Genomic DNA, 23,846 nt, shown 5'->3' on the forward strand with positions numbered 1-23,846 from the left:
AATTTGGGAAAGGTATTTTGCCAAGCAAAAAAAAAGAAAAGCACAGCAACACCCCCCACCCCTTTTAACATGCATTCCCATAGGAATCAGAATGCAGAAGAAGGGGAAAAAACATACTGACGTATTGACCATTCTAACAAAAATCATACTGTACTGGTCTCTTTTTGGAATGTTTTTTGAAGTTTTCCACTGGCTGGAAGCTTTTGAAGGAAAGAAAAGAAAAGAATCATCTTCTGTCTTCAATTAACTTTGTTAATGATTAACAGAGCAGTGCAGTATGTGTGGTGTGCTTTAATTAAATCAGAGGAGACATGATTTGGACAAGATTTTAGTTTCACTTTGAAAGTTATTAAATAAACTGACACTGTTTGCTCTCTGAAAGTTCTTGGGAGCATCCGGTTTGATTGTAATCCCTGTGCAGCTAGTGAAATAAAGCCCATTCCAAAATACCTAAGGGCCATTACTAGATATTAAAAATGAGCAGTCCAGTCAGCCAGGGATCTAACTGATCATCAACCTGCACGAGGAGGGGCCTGTTCTGAGGCTCCAACTTCATATTTTTAAGCTAAGTTCAGGGATAAGAAAAGCCCAAACCGAATATTTCCAGCCTAGGTTTGCGTTTTGAATGTCTCCAAGCTGCTCAAGTGGCATAAGCTGTTGAATAGTCAGTGTCTTCAGTGGAATTCTGATAGTTTTGCTAGCTGGGTTTATTGGGTTGTTTGTGAAGTCAAGATCCCAATCTGGACTTGGATCTTGCTCACCACTAAAATTCAGGGAATTAGAAGACAGGAGCTTTTGGTACAGGAACGCATCCATAAGTTGGCCTAGCAGGAAATGCTCTTCTTTTTCCAAAGCTGTGTGTGTGTGTGCCTGCGCACACACTGAAATAAACTCTTCCAGCAGAGAATGATCAAACCCGAAGCCTGTGCTCCGAGTCCGGCTTCAAACTGAAGCAACACGATGGATGCTATCCCTGATACATGATGGCAGGCAAGGGTGAACAGGTCCCATGTTTGACTTTCAAGTTTACTGTTGTTTTATGGCATGTATGTTAAGGAGCACTGGATTAGGTTTCCACTCGTGCCCATTCAGCAGTAGAACCAAGGCTATAAACTCTTCTGGCTAGGAACAGTGTCTGTCCTCTATGCTTGTATAGCACCTGCCATGTTATGTCTCTTTCTGGCAACGTACGTAATGTTCACAACAACAGTAACGAGGTTGGATGTAAGGCAAGGATGTAAGCAGTGGCTAAGTTTGAAGCGGATAAGAATGTTTGGACCATGCCTGTTAATATGTTAATCATAACAATTTTATATAAAACCTAATAACAATTTTATATAAAACCTATTGGTGAAAGTGTTGTAGAAATCCACTATTGCCAAAAATAGTTGAGGTGCAGGGAACTTGCACCTGTATTACTGGCAGCTTATACAGCTTTCCGTTTTGTGGACTCTGCAAATATTATACTACATGACTGTAAGCAGAACATCCTGCAAGTCCAGTCATACTCTTCTGGGCTTGGGGTGCTACTCGTGTTACTGCTAAGGCTGAAATGCATGATAGCAGTTGTTGCTCCAAGCAAGTAACAGTTCATGCATCAATGAGAGAACAGCAAACTTTAAAATTTGCCAGCCAAAATAACAGATTGCTTTTTATTGCTGTAAGAATTGGCATCTCTCCCTGAAAATGGGTAACTCACAACAGTATGAGCACTCGTGAGTAACACGGGAAGTGCGTGGGGAAGCGATGGCCCTTCCCTGTGCTGCTAGAGTCTGGAGAGAGGCAGGTTCCCTATGAAGACAGCTCAGTGCAGGAGGTCACCAGAGCCTGTGTCATGCAGATGGCTGTGCCGGGGCTTAGGGAGAGGAGGTAAAGGTAGCCTTTGTGAATGCTTCCCTCATATGGTTTCCTCCAGTTGTTCGAATGACCAGAAGGTAGCTATGTCCTAAACACCAGCAAATATGTTTTTCTAATCAAGTTCAATTTACAGTGGAAGTTCTTCTTGGAATATCACTCTAACACTTGTCTTGGAGTTTGTTTTGTTTACTGTCACAGCCATACATGCAGTCAGTAACTTTTCCATGTGAGAAGCAGGGTAATATTAATACCTGAAGCATTAAGGACAGAGAAGATGAACTTCTTTCTGCAGAGGACCAAACTCCTGTCTGTGCTGCTCAGGACCAGCCTGTTCTACAAAAGCAGATATCAGATAGGGCTGAATGCTACATGGGGTCTATATGGGTTGTCAGTACCTGGAAGTACTTTACTGTGAGTGGTTAAAATTTCAAAAACTTCAGGCTCTCATGTTTTAATGTACAAGTTTGTGTTCCCAATCCTGCAGAACCCATCTGTGCAAATAGTTCTGTCTTCTGATAAGTCATTAACTACATGATAATGTGTCTATGTAAGCATGCAAACTCTATTTGCGTGGGTGTCTATGATTTACGTATGTGTATGTACAAAACCAAAACTACACGTTCCAATCTGAATATATATATATGTATCTTCACTTATACGGCTGGGTGATTATTATTTATGGGTATCAGTGAACACATTAAAATATCTGGCTTCGTTGCTGTTTACAGATATCCAAGTTGATATATCTAGGAGCTACAATTAAGAACAAGGGGAGGAAGAGGTGTCATAGCTGTAGGGTGGCTTCTTATTACTGAACTCTTGAAGACTGCAGAAGACTTACCACTGGCTAATGGCAGAATCTCCATTATTTGAGATGTTTAAAACTGGACTGGGGAAAAAGAAAGAGAGTAAGAGACAGCATCATTTGATGATGAAGTAGATAGCCTTATTTTTATGAGTACTTGGAGATTTACTCCAAGACGTTTTGTATGGGTTGCCAGACTTTACCTATTGCATGTGATTTAACATGTCAAGTGGTGTTCATCTGTGAAATGAAGTCCCTGCCCACATGCCAGTGTCCTAAAGGGAAATCTCATGGGAGGGTGAATGCAGATACTTTTTGCCTTATGAGATGCATGCACTGAATTCCATGTGGTGAACTATGGGGGCATTTCAGAGCAGATCTTAAAAAAACCCAGAGTTTGTCTACTCTGTGAAAGCATGAAAGACATTGTGACATCTTTCATTTTCCCAGGGAGGGAACAGTTAAAAATATCCTTCAAACAAGGAGCAGATGTTAATGTCATCAGAGTGTGGATTTTCATAAAAAACACAGAGTTCTGTTTCTCTTGCAAAATGCCAGTAGCTTTGCAAAGTTCTCTACAAGTCTGTCTACTGATTTCAGAATAGCTGCATGCAGGAGAGGAGGTGGCATGGTGAGGTATTTACTGTCTCTGAAACAAATCGGGTACATTTCTGTAAGTTATTTGCCTTCCCATTTCAGAATTGCCTTGGCTTGGAAAGGGACTAGACAAAGAGCTAAAGGAATGTGGAGGTATTTGAGTAACAGAACAAGAACAGTGGGCAGTCCAGTGACAGACGGAACCCACTACTGACAACACATACAGAAAGGAATAGACTATGTATGGAAAGGCATGGTCTGGGCTACTTAGGTGCCTCTGTCAAGTTCTAAATTCACTACAATCTCTAAGGGAAAAAAGACTCAAGGGTTATTATGATCGACTCACTGAAAACTCTGCCTTACATGCAGGAATGGTTAAAGTAAAAATAACAAACAAAATGTTAAGTGGCTCTCTGGACGACCTCTGGACATTCCTATTGTTAGTATGAGTAGACATTGGAACCTCCCAGTAATAATTTCCTTTTGGAAAGCTCTCATGTCTCCTTCCTCCTCCTCATTTTGCTGCTTTTAATGCTGAGAAGCTATGAAAGGCCCTGTAGTTCCTTTCGTTGTTGTAACAGATGAGCCTTGACTCTTAAAGTCATTTGACTTGAATTTGTTGGAGTGAATGACTCCTTTCAAGTGCCCTAGTTTAATTAGTGTTTGTTTACTTAGTTTTCTTGTGTCCTGTGTAAGGGTCTTAGTGTCCTGGACCAAGTCATCATCTCTGAAGCATCAGAACATACAAGGAAAGCAGGTTGTAGGACATGCATCACCTGTCACCATCATTTTTCATGCTCTAGATGCCCATGTGAATTTTTGAAGTGATCTACAGGAAAGTCATTTGCCTCTTCTTGTTCCATATGCAATATCTTCACCTCAGGGCAAAAAAAGGAGATTGCATATCCCTTTCAGTTAAGTTATTGAAGAAAGTAAACCACAACAAACTTGTTTCTGAAATAAAGGGGTTATTAAGTGCAGGCATCTATAAATGACTTGGCTTCTCCTCCCCCTTCTTTTTAAAGGGGGTTGCAAGCATGGCAAAATCTTGGCTCAGTGTCAGCGTCTCTCACTGGAACCAGTTCTGCATTGCTGTAAACTATGGAGCTGCTGGGGCTGCACCCAACCGGGCGTGAATGCTTGGCATTGTATATGTTGGCCCCTGTGGAGCTGTCCTTTCAGAGGAGAGACACAGCGTTTCCAGTAGCACAAACTGAGTTGTGAAAACGTCCCTATAGCTCTTGTTAAAACAGAGATGTTCCTCAGCTGAACAGGCCTTACTATTTCAGTGACGTGTGCAGTTCTGAGGATACAGCTGATGGTGGAGCCTCATGGGCAATCACCAGTACCACAGTACGCCACTAACACAGGCTAGTCCAGGTCCACCGGGCAGTGTGCTCGTTGCCTATACACAGTGGATCAGCATTACTGTGTCCAGAATCACACGTGGTCTTGCAGCTTTGCAAGTGTGACGAATCATGGTTATAGCACTTTCTGGATGGAAAAAAAAAATTGTTACACTGGTGCTGTCAAATTAAAAACCAGTATGCTGTGCTCCCACCTGCAGAGCATTTCAAGCAGTTGTTGCCAATGATACTCGCTGCAGATGAACACAACAGCCAGTTGGGCAGAGAGACTGCTACTCTTTGGGAGTGGGGCTTTGCTCACCTTATTTGTCTTCAGTTCTTTATTTGCAGGCAAAGGTGCAAACTGGCACATCAGCTGAGGATAGACTTACGTGGCCAGCATTAATCATGGCTCAAGAATTCAGTAGACGAAAGACTTCTATTCTCAGTGGTGTTTTAGAGGTAGAAGCTATAGGCAAGAAGATGCAGTTCAATGTTAGAAATTTTTGCTACAGAACAAAAATAGCCATGTAAATCAGTTGTGTTTCATCTGGACAGGAAGTGCTCCTCCAGATTTTTCTAATTCAAAACATTATTTGGAAAAGCAGAGAAAAAGAAATCATGTTTCTCCTGAGTGCCCTGATCTAAGGGATACATTTTAAAACAGTTCCAGGATATACTACAAGTGCAAGAGGTTTCTCTTTCTCCTACTGACTCAACAAACAGGTCAGATTTGCCACTGAGAGCCAGGATCTGCCTTGATGGTAGGAGCAGTGGGATTTTTTGAAAAATTTAAGAGTTTTCTTTGAAGTAGTAGAACATAAAGTTTTATAAGACACTCGAGTTGCTTGTATTTAATATTACATGGAAACAGTTTTGTTTGTGAGCACTGCAATAACCTGAGTATTCCAGGATACATTGAAAAGGGTTTAGAACTCACTCAACTGGAAAAAGATCCATTTTTGTGACATAGTAGTAAATAAAGATCTGTACTAGAAATCTGTAGGACTGCCTTTGGAGCCCAGTTTATAGTCTCATAAACATCAAATCTTAGATCCGGTATCTGATTAAAATGTATTTTACCAGAACAGCGATACAATCTTCAGTCAGCAGTGCTGCCCTTTCCTTGCTCCAACCCAAAACTCCAGTACATTTTGTACCCAAAAACATGGATAAAGCAGGTAGATGAAGAAATAACAATTCTTGGGGGGTATGGCAGAACTGTTCTCGAGTCTGCAAAAAGGCTAAGCCCGTATGTTCCTGCATGGGAGTCATGCACCATGCTATAAAGCACAAAATTGTAACTTGTTCTCACAAGCTGTCTCCTTGAAACTGTATAGGGAGTTTTACAAAGGCAAAAAATCAATTATCTGTTTTGGCATCTGTGAGCAGAACAGAAATGAATGAGTATGTTTCTTAAAATCACTGAGAAGGAAACTGTCAGGCTCATGCCTCTGTTGAAAGCCAGCATCCTCCACGGCTTTTAGCAGAGATGATTGACTCAGTGCTTACTCCAAGGTAAGAGTGCCACCTACTGAACCCACCTCACTCCTTCCACAGAAGTGTGAGCTTCTAGGAGAGATTCCCCTTCCGAGTACTAATCCATCCACACCCACCTCCGTAATTTATGAGGTTTAGCAGGATCGCAGCCTGGGGTGGAATGGCTGCAGGACTGCGCAGTAAGCTGTTTCAGTTTACTCACGTATGCTGGCTTAAAGGGGTATCAGAGCCAAACATGTGAAATCATGGTAACTGATGGTGCCTCCATTTAAATTACTTTCTTTGCATTTCTGTTTACTGCCTCATTCACGGGATTAGATGGAAGAACGTTGAGAAGAGTCTGTTACATTGGATTTTGCTGCAGCCATGTTTTTAATACCATTGCTCAACATATGATGGTCTCATCCTGACTCAGTTGGGTTTTGCAGCTGCTTCCCAGCTCCCTGGATTTGTTCCCTGGATTTGTTTGTTTGGAAATCACCCTCCAGTCTTTTGAGCTGTCTGTTCCAGCTTGACCTTTCACAAGTTCGACTCGATGCAACTGCCTGCAATACATTTAGGTGATGATTTATGATCAAAAGGGAGGACTGTTTCCTGGGCCATTGTTTTACATTTGGGTCCTCTCCCCTCGTTGTCTCTGGGCAGGCTGGAATGCGACTTCCCTACAAGCAAATATTTGTGAAGGCACCTTTGTACAGTTTATCTGGTTTGCACTGCTCGGTGCCCGGGCACACTTGCTGAAGCAGAAGCACTTCATTTGGAAACTGAATGGGAAGTGAGCGTTTGTCTGTCAAACTGAGCAGCTGAGAAATCTGCAGGAATTTCTGCAATTTGAGGTCCAGACATAACAAAGAGGATCTATTAGAGAGAATACAGTAAAAAAAAAAATAATAATCATATGATCGCAGTGCGGAGGGACCGGAGGGGGAGGATACAAGATAGATAATGAGCTTGACAAGAGGCAAACAGAGAGTGTCATTTCGGAGCTACAGGACCGACCAAATGGTTAACCTGTGGGCTGGAAAGAGCATCCAATGAGTCTCGCATGCCTGAAAGGATAATGGCTTTTTTATTATCTCATTCCACGCCCTGATCATCTGTCCATTTGCTCCCTGGAGCTGGCAGCAGTTTGCACTGATTCATACGCTGCAGACATGATCAGCAGATCATACTGCAGGCAGAACTTGTCAAGTCTTTCCAAGTGAGTTCCCGATTTATTGTGATATCTGTGTGGCTTTAGCCTTTCTGTGTTATGTAGGAAGTGCTGGATGGTGGTGATGGGAAAGGGGAACGAAATAGTGTGTGATGAGTTTGGAAGTTGGGTGAATTGGGGAATAAGCATCGGATACTGACTGTGTTCTTTTGCTCTTCTTTTTGTTATATTGTGCTCTGTTGTCTAAAAGAAAAGTCATTGCATTTATGCATCCTTTTGAGCTGAACTGCAGAATTTAAATTGCTTTGTTCAGAGGCAGAAGCAGATAAAAGAGTATGTTGGAAGGACTGGTTGCTAATCGGAGTGCTGTTAATAAGAAGTTTGCAGAAGTTTCATAGTTTGTTTGAAAGCTTTCGCATAACTCGGATTGCTTAGTCCACTAAGTAAATAAAGTCCTCTTGGCACTTTCATCCCTGAATGTGGGGAGGAAGCAAATGGAGAAAATCGATTGGCCTGTTTAATACTGCCGAAGAAATTATCTGGTTTATTTAGGTCTTGCGTTGTTGCTTTGTTTGTCCGCTTTACATGTTGAGGGGAGGAAAACAGGGCACTATTCTGTTTCTAAAATACTCTGAAGTGATTTGTCTCAGGGCTTTGTTTAAAATCTGGGAGAGATTTTCAAAAGTGACTGAGATTTTTAGGTGCGTGTTTTTGGTGTTTCCAGCATGAAATCCTGTGCTCTTGGAAGAAGGGTGCTCAGAGATTCAGCATCTGAAACTCAGATGCTCCAAGAAGCCCCTTCCAGGAATGTAAAATCCTTAATCATGATTTCAGATAGTGGGGAATAAATAATAATTAAACTGAATGCACGTCAAATGAGTTTATTTTGTGCTGGGTCCCTGGTCAAATATGACCACAGATTGTGGCAGCCAGCCCTTGAGGGACTGCCGTACGGGAACGGGGAGTTACTGGGCAGAGAACTAGTTTCACTGCAACTGGTGCAAGGGGAAAGCAAGGGCGGGGAGGGAGGAAAGGTAGAAGTGAGTGAGATCTGGACGCTAATGCTGTTGTAGCTAGAGCAAACCTTGACTCTTGATCCTACTGTCGGGAGCTGGCCCCGGGTGTAGTGACCCTGGCTGAAGGCATTGGGGCGACCTTCAGACCCTTTTCACTGGCCTGCACTGGGGCCACTTTAGCTAGATGTCAAAGTCTGGCTGTTTTGCTTAAAAAGCTAGAAATCTTTGGCTATGCTTGCTGAGGGAGATTGTCCCCTGCTCCCCAACTGTGCAAGAGAAGGCATCAGTAACATGCTAACTTTATGCCTTGCCTATGTGTGAGGCGTTCAGCAAGTGCTGCAAGGAATGCCCCAGCTTGCATCCACTTTAGCACCCACAGTTATGTATGTGAAGTTGATTCAGTGAAGTTGGTGGAACTTTATCTGGGTGAAAACAATTCAATCTGTCTTTTCAGACATGGTTAGCTGCTCTCCTGGTGGTTTCCTGCACCTTGAGAGATTCATATCCAGTAGCAGTTTCCACACAAGAGCAGACACACCTTGACAACGAGACGTGGATTTTGTTTTGCCACGTCTCACAATGGTATATTTGGGGAGGAAAAACAAAACTGTTCCTGGTGAGGACATTTAAGAGAAATCAAATCGGTGGCCAAAAGCTGGAAACTGATTTATTCCCTTTTAACAAACATCTCTGTGACCTTGGGCCAAAAGCGCAGAAGACACCTTTAGCATTACCCACAAAGGCTTCTTCAGAGCATTACTCAGTGAAAGACGTGATGAAATACTGCCCTACCCAGGCTGAGGCATAACGAAATCATTCCAAATCCTCATGCCTTCTCAGGAGATTGCACTGGAAAAGAAAAGGAGTATTAAAATCTTTATAAGTTAATTCTCTGGAGATTCTCCAGGGAAAAGAAGGAGGCAGTGATTGCACTGTTTTGAATGAGCTACAATATGATTTTTAACTTCTTGCAAATGTCCTCTAATGGCCCTTTTATATGGCGGTTTCAGCCGCATTGTTTAAGATACTGTCTGCGCCCTCAGTATACCTGTAGTATTTGCAGAAAATTTTGTAATTGCTAAATGGCTGAATATAATCCTGTTAGCATTCGATACATCGGAAATGAAAAGCAGAAGCTGTTGTCATAGCCAAGGACTCATTTGGATTGGCCTGAAAATATAGAAATTGCTTAGTAAATATATAGGGATTAAATCAGCTAACTTCACTGGAGGCTAAAATCAGTGTTTACCATGCAAGTTTCTATGGAAAACAGAAGTATTCTTTGCCAACAGGTAAAATGTTTCTTCCTGAAAAATACTGCTTTTGCTCAAAATTCATATATCATTTGTGGGAAGTTTCATTATTGGAAATTCACTCTTTCATAGCATTTTGTGTTTGGTCCCTTGCATTGTAGCCTATCTTTTCTGTTCCTTGACTGGATGTTTAAGCCAGAGATTTGACTAGTTTTATTTGGGTACGAGAGGGACTTGAAGGAGATGCTTTACTCTTCTCCACAGGCAGCAACAGTATTAGTGGGACTATGCTATTTGATTAATTCTGCTTCGAAAATTGATGCTGTTCACTTTCACTTGAAGCCATCTCTTTCCTTCTTTCTAGTCTTCTCTGTTTGCCATGCTTTTCATTCCTGTTCCCCAGAGGGCAATGTCCTGAATCCTTAATTTTTCAAAGTCCTTTTACGTTACTCAGATAAAATAAGGTAGGCATAATGTAACGAAGGACCAGATGCACAAAGATGTTAGCCCATAGCAAGTCCATTTGTCCCAATTTTAAAAGCTAAGAACCTCTGAAAGTAGCTCTTCCCCAACAGTGACAAATTTACCATGTGCTAAGAAACAGGCAATTTACTTACACTTTTTAAATGTCAGCCCTTTCATACTCAACCTGTCCACCTGTGCACTGTGCAGTTTATACCCAAGTTGCACATCCATGTGATGTCTGGGAATGAAACCCAAAGCATTTGGAAAAGTGGTAGATGAGCACTTTAGATGCAAATATGTTTATCTATGCATGGTCCATATTTATGTTAAATATTGTGGTAACTACATTCCATGTACACAGGATTCTTGATATATTAGTTGCCACCACCTGAATTAAATGCAGTGGCTTTGGTGTTTGGTTTAAGCATCATCAGGAACAGTGGCTGTTGCAGGCTGAATGTCCAGTTCAAGATTTCATAGCTGGATTTAGGAGTCAGAAGAAATTTACTGAAAGAGCTGAAATTTTCTTGAGTGAGAATATCCTTCTTGATGGAAAAAACAGTATGTGAGAGGAAGGACAGGTCTGTAAGGAAACACTTTGTTTTTTGCACCTTATTGCTTCAGCAAAGGATGCTTCTCTTCCTCCAGCACAAGCAGAGCATGGAGTGGCCAAGGCACAGTGTGTGACTAAACTGGGTGGGGGGTTTTGGGCATCCACCTGAATCTGAAGTCATCACTCTGTGGGTATCCAATTTCTAAGATTTTCTCAGACAACAAGTGACTCTAGAGAGTTTCCTGAAAACCTTGAGCTAAATTCTCCTCCCTGTCCAAACCTTAGTTCAAGCCAGAGCAGTGGAAAAGAAAAATGTCAGACTTGCTCTGGTACTGCTCTCTGGGAATCCAGATGCCTGAGATGAGCTGTAAGTTGTTTTTGGTGAATGGTAAATCTGGCAAAAACCAGAAAAATGGGGAGAGTTCTGGACAGACCAGAATTGGTTGGAAATTCATGTCAGGTTCTGTGAGTAGATTCACTGAAATGAAAACAACAGGAATTACATTTTTTTAAATGAAAACATTTCCTTTTAGCACTTTCTAAACAAGAAAAGAAATTACTGAGCTGCTGCTTTGCAGTATTTTTTTGAAATTTTCTGTTCTTTTGATTCAAAATTGACCTAAATTAAAATAAAAAGGTTAAAAAACCCCAGGATTAGATGAAGATTAGCTTTCTTGTTTCAGGCTGAATTAAAATAAAACAACCCTGAACATTTTCCATATCACTTCACCCTGACAAGGGTTTTTTTTCTGCTTCAGCAAAACTAGAAAATTCATTGTTAGTGCAGATCTTAAATCCAGATAACTCCTCCATAGCCACACTGTTGGCCTAGGTGTTCTCAAATGGTATTCAGCCAGCATGGGGTGGGGGTGGCAAAACTTCATCCTGCTGCTTTGTACCCCTGCCCTTCCCTTCTCTGCCAGATCTGCAGTCCCAGGCCTCCTACTCCACCCTTTTCCCCAATTCAGAATAAAAAAAGAAGGCTCAGAAGTATAGGGGAAATTCTGTGATTGTTATTTCAGGCCCTCTGTACTCTTCTATGCAATTTGAGTACCACAATGCAGATGCAGTAAACTAGATAATCCAAAACCATGCATTTAAAAACCCAACCAAGGAAAATAGTTCCATCAGTAGTTTGAATAATTGAAATAGATTTAACCAACTTTGTAAATTTTCACCCCCTTTGGATTTTGTTTTGTTAAAGAAAATGCAACAAAAATCTTTCCTTTCTTTGCAGTATTTTCATGTACTGACATTTATGTTTTGAACCTTGTAAGCACTAATGCATGTTAAAAAAAATCCCTTTGACTTTAGTAAGGCTGCTTATATGTATCAGTAGCTGCAGGGCCAAGATTATAATTATATATGTGTATAATGTTAGCCTTCATACATTTATCCATTCCAATTTTAATTCTCCATTTTAGAAAATCTATGATCAAATTTTGGAGCCCAAACTAATCTGATGTTGTCCCTTTTAATTTAGGACTCAGCCCTTTTATTCTCCTCCTGTGTTTTATTTTTATTAGTTGCTTTCTTTTTGTGCTGATGTGCAGCACATACTGTTAAAGCCACTTATTAGAGCCAGAATTTTACAGCATGGAGACTGTCCTAATAAGGGAAAAAACCTAGCCCTTTATTGGTGAGGTAAGAGGAATCAGGCAGTGGATAATTTTTTTGCTGATTGAGAAGGATAAGGTGCGGTTTGGCAGGTATCACATTGGTTTGGCATTTGCTGACATGGTTCCTCTTTTCTACAGTTCAAATCCTTTGCAGAGTAGACAGTCAGGGAGGGCTTTTTTCCCCCTCTTTCCCTCCCCTCGTCCTTCTCTTTCTCACAAGTGTTCAGCAATGTTATAAAATCTCACTGCGACACACAAACTGGATGTGGTAATGAGAAGTTTTTGCAAGTCTAACAGTGCCATATTGTAGTCACCTTTAAAGGAACACCAGGCACGTTGAAACACACTTTTCCACGTGAGTTGTTTGCATCTAAAGCATTTAGATGTCTGTAAAGCTGTCAAAAAAAATCGCACTTTAGTCCGAAGTATTATGGTCCAATTTCTCTCTTCCCAAACATCCGTCAATGAAGGAAAGTAGAAGCTGCAATTTTTAGGTGATGCTTTAAATTGTTTGGCTGTTTTTCTTTCAAATTGCTTTGAAGGTTTGTATTGAATTCCAGAAATGAATAACGCATCCCCGTTCTGAATACAGGATTCAGTACAGACTTTAAATAGAGTTCCTTGGGTTTTAAACTGAGTTACGATGAGCGAAGATTCAAGTGAGGGCAGAAGTTGGTATCTAAATTCTTTCCTTCCACAGTTTCTGTTTGTCTCTTGGTAACTGAAATAGTAAGCCAAGTATTGGCTCTGCTTAAATTCACTCTGTGTTGCATCAGGAGACCAAAAGTAACATAAAGGGGCCTGCTCCCCTGCCACCTGTGCTCCCTGCCCTTTACGTGGTCCTTTGACTGTACGAGGAATAATGGTTAACTAGTGACTAAATGTTTTTTCTGTCACTTAGTTATTTATTTTCTTCTGATTGATGTAAGTTTGATTGTATGCCTTGTGAAGCACTTTTTTCCTTGTTTTTTTCAACAAAATAATTCTAGCGTACATATCCTGTTATTGTTGAGGTTAGCTTACTGGAGGCAAAGGATGTGAAAGATAAACTTGGATGATAATAAAGCAGAAAAGAAAAATAAACAGCACCAGTAGTAGGGACTGGATGAACCAGTTCACATTAAACAAAGCATACAGATGCACTGTTAGAGGTAGGCTATTCCCAACATCTTGCTGCGCAACCATTTCCCTTCTGTTTCCATGGATGGTAAATTGAATTACAGTCCCCTCTAATTATAGCGGAAACATCTTCCTTGTGACCTGCTGTGCTACTGTTGCTCCTTGTGTGCAGCTCAGCAGATGGAGGCAAGAGCTAGAAGTATCATGCTTGCCTGGTCATCTTGACAGCCTAGAGCTGATAGTTGATCCTGAGAAGTCATTAACTATGTCAGTATTGAGTATTTTATGTGGTACGTGCTTTGCCCTTGCAGATGCTTCTTTTTTCTTTTTTTCTGATACCTATTCCTATTCAGACCCTCCTTCCTCAAAGTCAAAATCCTTCTTGAAGAACAGCGGCTTGGCTATCTTTGTGTCTTCTTTTTTTTTAATTTCCACCCAGCACTTTTTTATATACCTTGACTAAACAGCAATGAGAAGTATTCAGACTCTCATGAGAAAGAGTGACTCCAGCAGAATTTGGCATGCCAACCTGCAGAGATTAACTCCATGTAAGCAGTTTTGATTCTGACCTCTGAATCGTTTTCATATCCCTTTCAAGTAAGAGATCATCTCCTAACTTGTCTGCTGTGCATTTCAAAAAATTAGAGAAAGTAGTCCCTGCAGAAGCAATCCATGTGTGTTTGTTTTCCTTCCCCAGTATTCTAAGAAATGTCAAGTCCTGTCCTAACGTGTGTCCCTGGGACCAACAGACTTGTCACTACAGGATGTGAGATCTCGGCTTCTGTTCAGTGTGTCATAGCCAAATTGCCTGCAGACTTTTTAACCATAAAAATATAATGCATGTTTCTGAAAAGGAATTTTTTGGCCTGCCACATTCCACGTGTAGTACTTTCGGTACTGGAGCTGCTTCAGTGTAATAACAGAAGTACCTTCTAGCATCACAAATGTTAGCATCCTGGCACCGTCCTGACACTTCTTTTTTTGAGGGGAATTTGTAACTCAGCAGTAGGCTTATGGGATGGGTGAGCCTCACAAGCTTCAATACTGTAGGTTTAACCATCCCAAAATGATGTGGATCATCCCATGCTGAAATGGCCACAGTGGAACCCTTATAATCCCTTTGCTCACAGTGGCCTCTCCTTTACCACATGCTTCCTTTCCTTTTTCCTTTTGTTTCTCCAAGTTCTCTGTTGCTACTGTGTTACATGATATTTTGCAGAACCCAAATGAAATGTGTCCCAACCATACCATAGTCTCTTGCATATTAATTTCTTCAAAAGTATTCTTATATTTTTTAAACTAGTGTCAAATAATAGCCTTATGAGTTTTGCATAACACTCCTTATTACGTGAAGCAGGAGATTTTTAGGACTGTGCTTCCCCAGCAGATGGGAGATGACTGGCATGGATTCTGGATGTGTAAGATGGTGCTGTGCATCCCAGTCTTAATCATCTGTCTCCTGCTGGAAGAAGAGTGGGCAGACGCATCGTGTCAGCAGTTTCCTTTCTCGGGATCCGAAAAAGTCCCATAGCCTAATTAGCAGAGGTGAAGTCTGCTTCCAACGCTAACTATACTTTCACTTTTATTGGAACGATTAAGGCAGAGAACTAACTTTCTTCTGGCTTGTGCAGCTCCCCTGCTGCCTTTTCTGTAAAGCCTACAGAAAAGCAGTTTTGAAATCCTCTGCAAATGGCAATGCAGTTTTCCTGGAGACTTGCCAGCATGCTAAAAAGTTCTTCTAGCACTGTAGCAGCGCTATCTTGGAATTCCTGCCAGTCCTTATCTGCATGGCTGTGAAGCTCCCCACAGATAAAGTGTGCATTAGCGATAATTTGCAGCTCATCCAGTTGAGGACAAAAGTTCCTGTGTTGTGCATATCCGAGAGCTGCATTTGATCCTTTGTCATTTTGGGATAGCCATGGGGTGAATTCCTTGCTTGAGTTCCTGGATTCTTCTCTCTTTTTCAAACTCACCCAAACCCCTGTGGAGTGATCAGGTGGGAGACAAAGTTCAGCTTGGTACCTATCATACAGTACCTATGCTTAGAGCCCCTGAACTAGAAAGGTGAATGCTGTGGATCTGTGAAATGGTATTTGTTTCTGTTAAATTTTATGTGTGTGCTAATTGTTTCCTGTGCTATTCTGCCCTGGCATTCATACCAGTGTGTTTTCTCTCCTCCCAAAGGATATATATAAATACAGTTTTTACAAGATTGTAGTAAGCAGATATTTTGCTGCTTAGTGTCTGTCTTTTGGGCCCTTCTAGCACTTCTGAGGATGCATGACATAAATTTAGTGGGAGTCTGAGTCCTGGAAAGGCTGATAGTGTTGCAAGGCTTAGGTAGTAGGAAGGTTCAGGATTGGGAGAATTTAAGGCAGGGCTCACACGTGTGGAGGAGGAAGATGGAGACACTCATTAAAATGCAATAAGGTGAGGAGTGACAAGGTCAACTTGGAACATGAGAAGAAATTGGGGAAGGAACTGGAAAAGCTTCTGGAGAGGCAAAATGGAGGAGAAAACCATTTGGGAGTTCTCTCTGTAACATAGGAAAGTAGGTAGTGGGGCCTTCCCTGGAGCTTCCTGAATCTTTGGTAATTTTGTGGGAGTGTTTGGAGAAAAGTTTGGGCAAAGGTCCAGAAAATGTGTTTGTATACCCTCGTAGCTATGCACTAACACTGACATACGACTCTGTATCATACTTATGTTAAGCCAGCAGAAGAACCCATAAGTACATCCAAAGAACACCTCGCTGGTAGAGAATTGCCAGTGTTTGTGAACACAGCCATAAAACTTAACTCATTAGACCTACTGGTCTTATAATACTTTATTGCTGTAGGTACTGCCCATCATGCTAGCTTCTGAATCCCCCAAATGGTTGTTTTTTTAACTGAGCATTCCTGTATGTTATTAATCAGATGAGAACTGAAGCACAGGGGAGTTTAAGCATTTCATGCAGGAACTTGTAGCAGAGATGGGGGTGAAATGAAGCTTTCTAAATCCCATATTAAGCATCTCAATTACCAGCATTTTAGCTTGAGTTAAAAGCAGGCTTAATTTATTTTTCCAGTTTGGGAGATTGTTGATCCCCAGACCCTTTTGCTTCCTCAGTTGCTACTAAAGTTGATCCTTTTTTTTTTGAGGGCTCAGAGGGATGATTGCAGTACTCTTACTTATTGAGTAATCTTAGTCAAATGTGCTATGGTAACAGGCTGGACCACACTCTTCGTGAGCAGGAATTCAAATTCTCTAATGTTTGTCCTATTTGTTTATCGTGCCAAATATTCTGCTATTTACACTACTGCATCCTCGCTTCCCAAATGTTATATTTTTACAAAAGAGTATTAAACATAGATTTTTCCATCCAGTACCTGTTTTTTGGCCCCGTGCTGTGTCTTTCAGGATGCATGACTTAAATTCAGTAAGAACTTTCATAATGGGGTAAATTGAATTGTCTCTCAATTGCACTGGGCTTGATGTGCTTATGTGAATAGTTACTATGGTTTGCTAGAAAGAGGATACTTGGCCAAACCACAACACACTTATCTGGACCAAATGTAAGGTCTGTTCTCTGTGTCATTACTAAGGATCCGTCTATTGTGTTAATACCATCCTGGTATTCAGGAGTCCTAATTGCTTCCTAAAACACTCTTCTGTATTGCAGTGCAAGTGAGACAGGATGTTTTATCTTTGAATCATGAGGTAGCCCCTCAAGAGCTGAGGTGGGAGTGCTTGGCTGATGTTCAGGTCAGTCCCATCTACACTGGCAGTGAAGAGGGTTGAGCGACCATGGTGCACAAGAGCTTTCTTATGTGATTTTTTCTGGAGTTTCTGTATGACTAAAATCTCTATGACATGGGCTGATGTTTTCTTACTGAATCACCCTTTGGGAATCCTGCCTCACCAAGCTGGCTTTTTGCACCTGTTGAAGCATGAGAAGAAGAAAGGTTTGGCAGCAAGCTAACTCCTCATTTCCCAATGGTAGGGTGAGGAGTCTGAACCCCATTTTCCATACTTTCAGGCACTTAAGTGTATCTCAGTTCACAACCCAGTGCTTCGAAGAGAGGTGCTAGGCTGTGTTGAGGCGTGCTGACCCAAGTGCAGCCTGAAGCACTTTCACAGTGACATGGCCACAATATCCCTCAAGGTAAACTTAGATTTTCAACCTTTCTTCCCTATTTCCCAGCACGCACAACTCTTATTTAAAATGTAAACTACTGATTTGGAAGTACCTAGCAACGGACGAAACTAAACAGAGGAGAGGCAGGCTATCACTTGCTCAGAGAGAGCTAGGGGAGCTCAGAAGAGGATGTCTCTTTGTCAAGTATGCCAGCAAAAAGCATCTCAGGATAATCAATTCTGCCAGTGGCTTTCAAACACTTTCGGGCTCAGTAATGGGAGTCAGTGCTGTGCAGCTGCTAAAGATTGGCCTGGAAAGAAGGAGTCAATGTACCTGAAACAACGCCTTTTGGAAGCAGCTGGAAAAGCTCCTGGTAGCTTCAACAGGTTTTGGACCAGGCCTGAAGTAATGCCGCCAAAGTGAGAATCTTACCTGCTGCGTGGTTTAGGCTAAAACGAATACATTCATCTATGGCTCCATTTTTCCATTTCATAAACTAGCATTATAATAATAACACCCACCATGTGGAAATCAGAAGAGGTTATGAGGATTAATTAACATTTGTAAAGCACTTTGAGATTTTTGATGGAAAGAAGTTAGCGAGTGCCAAGTGTTAATATAACAATGAGGGGAAAATAACCGTGAGTCCAAGCTCACTGTAGGAACATAATGGATTATACCAGAAGCCTTGGCTTAAACATTTTTTTGTGTTTAATGATGAATTTTCAATTTCTGTTTCTTCAAAATAGTCAGTTGTGGGTCTGGTCCAGGTTAGTGCCTCTGGGCCTCTCTCACAATCCAGGTGCTGAAGGAGGAAGAAGAGCGTGAACATAGTTTGCCTTTCTGAGAGGCTGGAGCTGCAACAAGAACAGGGACTGAAAGCTCGGGGCTGGGGTTTTTATCTGATGAACATGAAGCACAGAGGAGGCTGGGGAGAGGCTGACCGGTTGTGGGGAGGATAGCTGTTTGGCAGTGGAAGAGTTGCCAGATAACAAAGAGGAGCTGATCAATAACTTGTCGTGAATGTACAGCTGGTAAATACCATGCAGCTCCCCCCATTCATGAAGAGCTCATTTGCATGGGGAAATTTATTATGAGAACTGTTTCAGTGTGGAGTGTTCTGCTACAACTATTACAGCTATAGCTCCCTGTGTGCAACTGCTGTTCCAGAATGAAAAAAAATGTGCACCATAATTGCTGCAATTTGGAAACATGCTATACATTGCAGAAGTCGTCTCTTATTCTGGCACAGAGTCTCTACACAGCAGTTTCTCTGGGTTAGACGCACCTTGAGGAGCCTGTATCCTACTGGAAGTCCACAGAACATGGGCACGTGGGCACTTCCAGGGCAAGCAAATGGTTATTTTATCTGATTTACTAGTTTTCATCTTGGTATGTTCTTTGAATGACTCATGACTCATAGATAATTTTTTAGTGAATATTTGAAATGAGAGAGGTTTTTGTTGAGATTGGGGGTTCCATGAAAAGTTTCTTTGCCCTCTTTGAAGAACTGTAGTTTTTAGATTCATATTTCCAGTGTGATTGGTCATCTATTGTAATTTCAGAGTCAGTTTTCCACTGATTTCCTCCAATAGTATACTTTGTGTAAGCTGTTTGGTAGTTTCTTACCAGTAACTTCTGCTGGAGTAAGGATTGTAGTAGAGTGATGTAAGGGAAAGCTAATTAAAAGACTAAAGTCCAAATATTTTGTTCTGTTTATGCGGGTGTAGTGGTAATGGCTGCATTTCAAATTTCCAGCTGTTTAAATTGCACAGTGTTGTTATACAACGTCTGCAAATCATTGTAACATTAGTGGGCTGTTCAAAATGCTGTACGTGACCTTGCATATCTATACAGGCCTGTTTTATGGAAGGCGTTTTTACCTTTCATGAAGGTGAAAGACACATCAGGATTAGCTTTCAGAGAGATGCATGGAATGTATGTGCCCCTAATCCTGTTAGCAAATAGCAGGATCTGCACTCGTAATTCCTCTGCTATCTCACTGAAAATGTCTCCTAATCACCTTGGCTGTTGACAGTAGGTTTCTTAAACACCTGAGAAAGAGACAGATGCTTGTCCATGTTAAAAGTGAACAGTCATGAATTGCCCTTGAAACCAAATCCCCACCTGCATGGTATCTCTGCGTTGTGTGTATGGAGAATCGTTACAAGAAAACTTTGAGACATCTGATTTTCATTGTTTTTTTTTTTCTTTCCATTCACCATATGTTGTAGCACTGAATGTATTTGTAACGCCATATCCCCCCTAGAGTGGTTTATTTCAGTTAGTGTAAGACTTCACAGTCCATTCTGTTTTGGTGCATGTTCTCTTCTTACATTTCAATTGCTTTCCTGTTTGCAGCATTTATTTCAGTATTTAGTCAGCTGTGGCATGCTAAGGCTGTGTCCTCCTCTTGCATATTTGGTGTCGGGAAAAGTGGATGAAAAAAAGATTATTCTGTGATTATCTGAATGACTATCTGGTAGAATTATTTTTCCAGGCTCCTTGTGTGCAAATACATGCATACCTTGTACTTTGTTCGTGCAGCACAAGACTTTGCTGTATTTCTGAAAGCTACGGCAGACATTGTCAGAGGCCTGTCTGGCTCTGAGCAATAGTAATATAATTACAATCTCAAATACCCTGGGAAATATAGAGGCGTTCAGACACTTCACGGCGCCCAGGCTTGTGCTAACACCCATGCTTTTGATGAATTGAGCAATAAAAGTAGAGAGCTCTGACCATTTGAAGTCATTTCAGATCACATGACATCTCAGGCAAGGCCGAAGGAGTTAGCCAACAATGTATAGTCTAGGTAATCATGGTCCGCTACCTTGTGGTTTGCATTCTGTCAGTCATGGTGGAATTCGATTCTCTAGGCTGGGATACTGCCGAGGTTTGACAGCCATGTGAAACCAGTCCTATGCTTGATATCCTCTGTTATCTCCCCTTCCACCTTCTTCCTCCCTGCCCCACTGCTTCTCTGTCCCAGTTTTGTTCAAATCCATATCCAGTTTCAGTATCAGTCTTAGATCAGAGACCAATGTTATGGTTATGGAGTCAGAGCCAGAATGTGCATGTGGCTGCATTTTGGTGATGGATGAAATAATGTGTTTGGAGGCAGGTCTAGTGCTATTAGCAGGTGGTGTCCCTGATGCCAGTTAAGGTGATGCTGTGAACGTCGTTCCCTTCAGGATTCACTCACTGTAGTTTCCTAGCCCCTGGTTTCTCATTATTCTCTGCAACGCCTAGCAGGCAAATGAAGGAAAAGCATGAATGCAGAAAGGGATTCTCCATGTTGGGAAGATTTGTCATCTTAGAAAACCAAAGCTATGTTTCATCTCAAATTTCACATCTCGTTTCAGCAGCATGGATGGTGAATGGGTATATGCTGGAAGCTGACTGTGAGTACATTGGGCATTGTGGTGAATGGATTGGAGTGTGTGTGACTGAGATTGGTTTGCATGCTAATGAATCCAGTGATTTTCTGAGTTAATATTTTTTAGTGTTTGTCCTTACTCAACAGAGCAAGTACAGGTTGAAACTAGAGAAGATTTCTGTGTGCGAGACCTATACTCGTTGTCTTGCACCTCCTTTTAAAATATAGTGCTCTTAAAATACAGCAATCCTATTAATTTTTTGTGGAGGGAATGAAATACAAGTATTGATTTGTTGAGATGCTCTCTATTTCCTAGCGTGCTGCAATGAACAAGTCTTCAAAGTAGGAAATCAGGGTGAAAAGTAGAGGAGCAGATGAAGCTGAAAGGCCAGAGACTAGGTTTCTGGGTCAGAAACACATACATAACGTATAATCACTCAGTTTCTGCTTTCCTGAAACTATAGCTTTTTTCCTGTTGGCTGATTTGGGAGGATGCAGCATGCTGTTTTGGTGTTTAAAAATAACACCAGAAATAGTCTTTAAAAAAAAAAGTTCAGAGCTTTTTCTCCAGAAAATAGCATCTGCTACAGGTACAGAGCTAAGTTAGGCACTGAGCAGAGAACAGTGGAAGCTAATTCCCCTTTATACTCCTTCCATCAGACCTCCTTGCCTCTGTCTCAGAGGGAAGCCTTGCTGAAATTTCCCCATGCTACCGTTGCCACTGTAGCTTCTGCGGGGAGGTGGCAGGGTGTGCTCTGAGCACTGCCTTCTGTGCCCACCTGGCTGAGGTGGTGCTCACAAGAGCGGGGTTTGCCTGCAAGGCCTGCTTCATGTCATTGCCGGCCTCAGAATTGAACCACGAGGTAGCAATACAAGGCTGCTGTAAAAAGCCAGGCATAACAGATGCTGACTTTACTACTGCATCCTAATCCCAAATGTAAGAAACCCTAAGGCACAATTACAATTCAGCTGGAAGCTGCTTAAATCCGTCTAACAAATAGGCTCATTCTGTTGCATTTTTTGTCCTTTCTATTCTTTCATTTACCCCTGTCAAAATGCCTCCTCTAAGTACAGGACCAAGTAGGACCCTGTTCTGCTCATTTTGCAAGTTTGATAGAAGTGCATTTTAGGGAGGTGAAGCTGCAGGAGATAGGGTTTCATTCAACAATAACACTCTTGCATTTAAAGGAAGGTGGTGACATCAGAAGACTTGCACTGCTATAGACATAGGGAAACTGAACAACAGTAATTGGGAATTCTCTTGAAATGCTGTATAACTGTTGTGCCTGAATAAAAGATAAAGCTCCGCTTCCTAATGACAGCATGGTTTCCACTCCAGCCTGCGGAGGAGAAACTATCCTGCATGTGATGTGAGTCCTTTCATTTTTTTTGAATACAAAGATGAACTGTTTCTGAGCTCCATTGCTGAGAATTTATACATATACATACATACACACACACACACACATATACATTTATATAAAAAATTGCTGGTGGCCATGAGAAACATCCTTGCTCTCTCAATGCGCTGTTCAGGTTCCTCCCCATATGGCTACAAAGCTGCCTGTGCTCTTTGCTGCAGATCACCTCCAGTCTGCCCGGTGGGGTGTGGGTCACTGCCTACAGCTACCTCACTGCCGTCGTTTAACGGCAGGACTCTGTAGGAGGAGAAAAAGCCCCCAAAACAAGGATCCTTCTCTTCCCTCCCCCACATCTTTTTTAAGATCCCTGACAGTTTTCACAGATGATGACTTGAGTCTTGTAAGGATTAAGAAAGGTGTTTGGAGAAACTAGAACTTTGTAGTTTGAGCTTAACACATTTGAGATGTCAGTTTGCCTAAAGGTATCTGTAAGAAAATGTAGGTATCGCTCCTCAAATCTTTTACATATTTCCTTGAAAGACCAAAATTTTCAATACTTACGGGATCTTTTTTAAGTTTAAATCCTAGTGTCCTTCATCATTTTTAAGTAAGTCTCTCACTTCAGGTGGAGTTTTGTTTGCAATGAAATCATAAAAAAGAGGAGTTAGGTCTTAATTTTATATACATTCAGTAAGCTAGCAATTGGAGGTATAAAAGTGTCTTGAAAGCCTTATTGTATACAGGGGCCTGAAACCACAAGAAAATTTATGATTTGGCTCTGTAGCAATTGTGGATTGTATATGCTGGGGCGAATCTTGTAAGTCCTTGCTTATGCCTCAGCTAGGCAAAATGCCCATTATTCTCAACAGTCATATGCCTGAAGTATTACTGGGTAAGGATGTGGCATAAATGATTTTGGATTTTATTTGCAATAAAGCACTAGAAACTGGAGGTGGTGGCAGCAAGTAGAAAGCAATTTGCTACAGAGTCAAGAAATACCACATCAACCACAGTGGTATGCACAGCAGTTGGTTTTTGCTCCCACTTTAAATTTGAAAAAGTAAGCTTGTTTTGTACATTTCTTTGCATGTTTGTCATCTGCCAGAGAAACAGATTTCTGGGTGAATTCCACTAAGCTTCAAGGAAATCGGTAAAAAAAGTAATAGTTATCACCTAGAAGGTGCTTGGGCATTTATTGTTTTCTGCCCAGTTACTTTTTTTTCTTTCATGTGACGCTTCTAAATTAAAACGGGTTAAATATACTGCGTTGCTCCCTGACTGGTCCATGTCAGTTCTGTTGTGGATGAAATAAAACTGCAAGGCATTACAGACTTCACATATTGAGAGAATTACATGCTTTTCCCTGGGACATTTCCAGCAAGCACTTTTATCTAAATATAATATATGTCGGAGGCAAATTTGACATTGTTTCAGTAGCTGAAGGTTTTTACCCTTCATGTTAGCGGCCCTGCATACGATTTATGCTGGAGTACTCTGAGGTATTGCTGAGGCAATTTACCAGAGTTATTTGAATGTGGTTGGAGAATCTGCTTGCATTTCATATTAGGAAACAGATCATCAGTTTTCAGCCATGAAGAAAAAAAAAATAGGCACGTGCATTAGTCATTCTGCCTTTGTACAGAGTGCTGCAGTGATATTACCTCCTGGCTCCAACTACAAGTATTAGGTTTTAGGGCTTGAATCTA

At 41.4% G+C, this 23,846-nt stretch overlaps 1 protein-coding gene across 11 annotated transcripts in view; it reads left to right on the top strand.

The window, feature by feature from the left end:
- Positions 1 to 23,846, top strand: part of CALD1 (caldesmon 1) — a 194,967-nt gene that overhangs the window by 134,745 nt on the left and 36,376 nt on the right. Inside the window, exon 1 of one of the 11 annotated variants that reach the window (XM_064515492.1) lies at positions 7,061 to 7,306. The exons of the other annotated variants lie outside the window; for them this stretch is intronic. Within the exon in view, the coding sequence (XP_064371562.1) occupies positions 7,260 to 7,306 (47 nt within the window). The 5' untranslated portion in view covers positions 7,061 to 7,259. Of the gene's footprint in view, positions 1 to 7,060; positions 7,307 to 23,846 lie in introns of those variants that run through there. 11 annotated transcript variants of the gene reach the window in all.

This window comes from Dromaius novaehollandiae, chromosome 1 (genome assembly GCF_036370855.1).
Source record: "Dromaius novaehollandiae isolate bDroNov1 chromosome 1, bDroNov1.hap1, whole genome shotgun sequence".
Lineage (NCBI taxonomy): Eukaryota > Metazoa > Chordata > Aves > Casuariiformes > Dromaiidae > Dromaius > Dromaius novaehollandiae.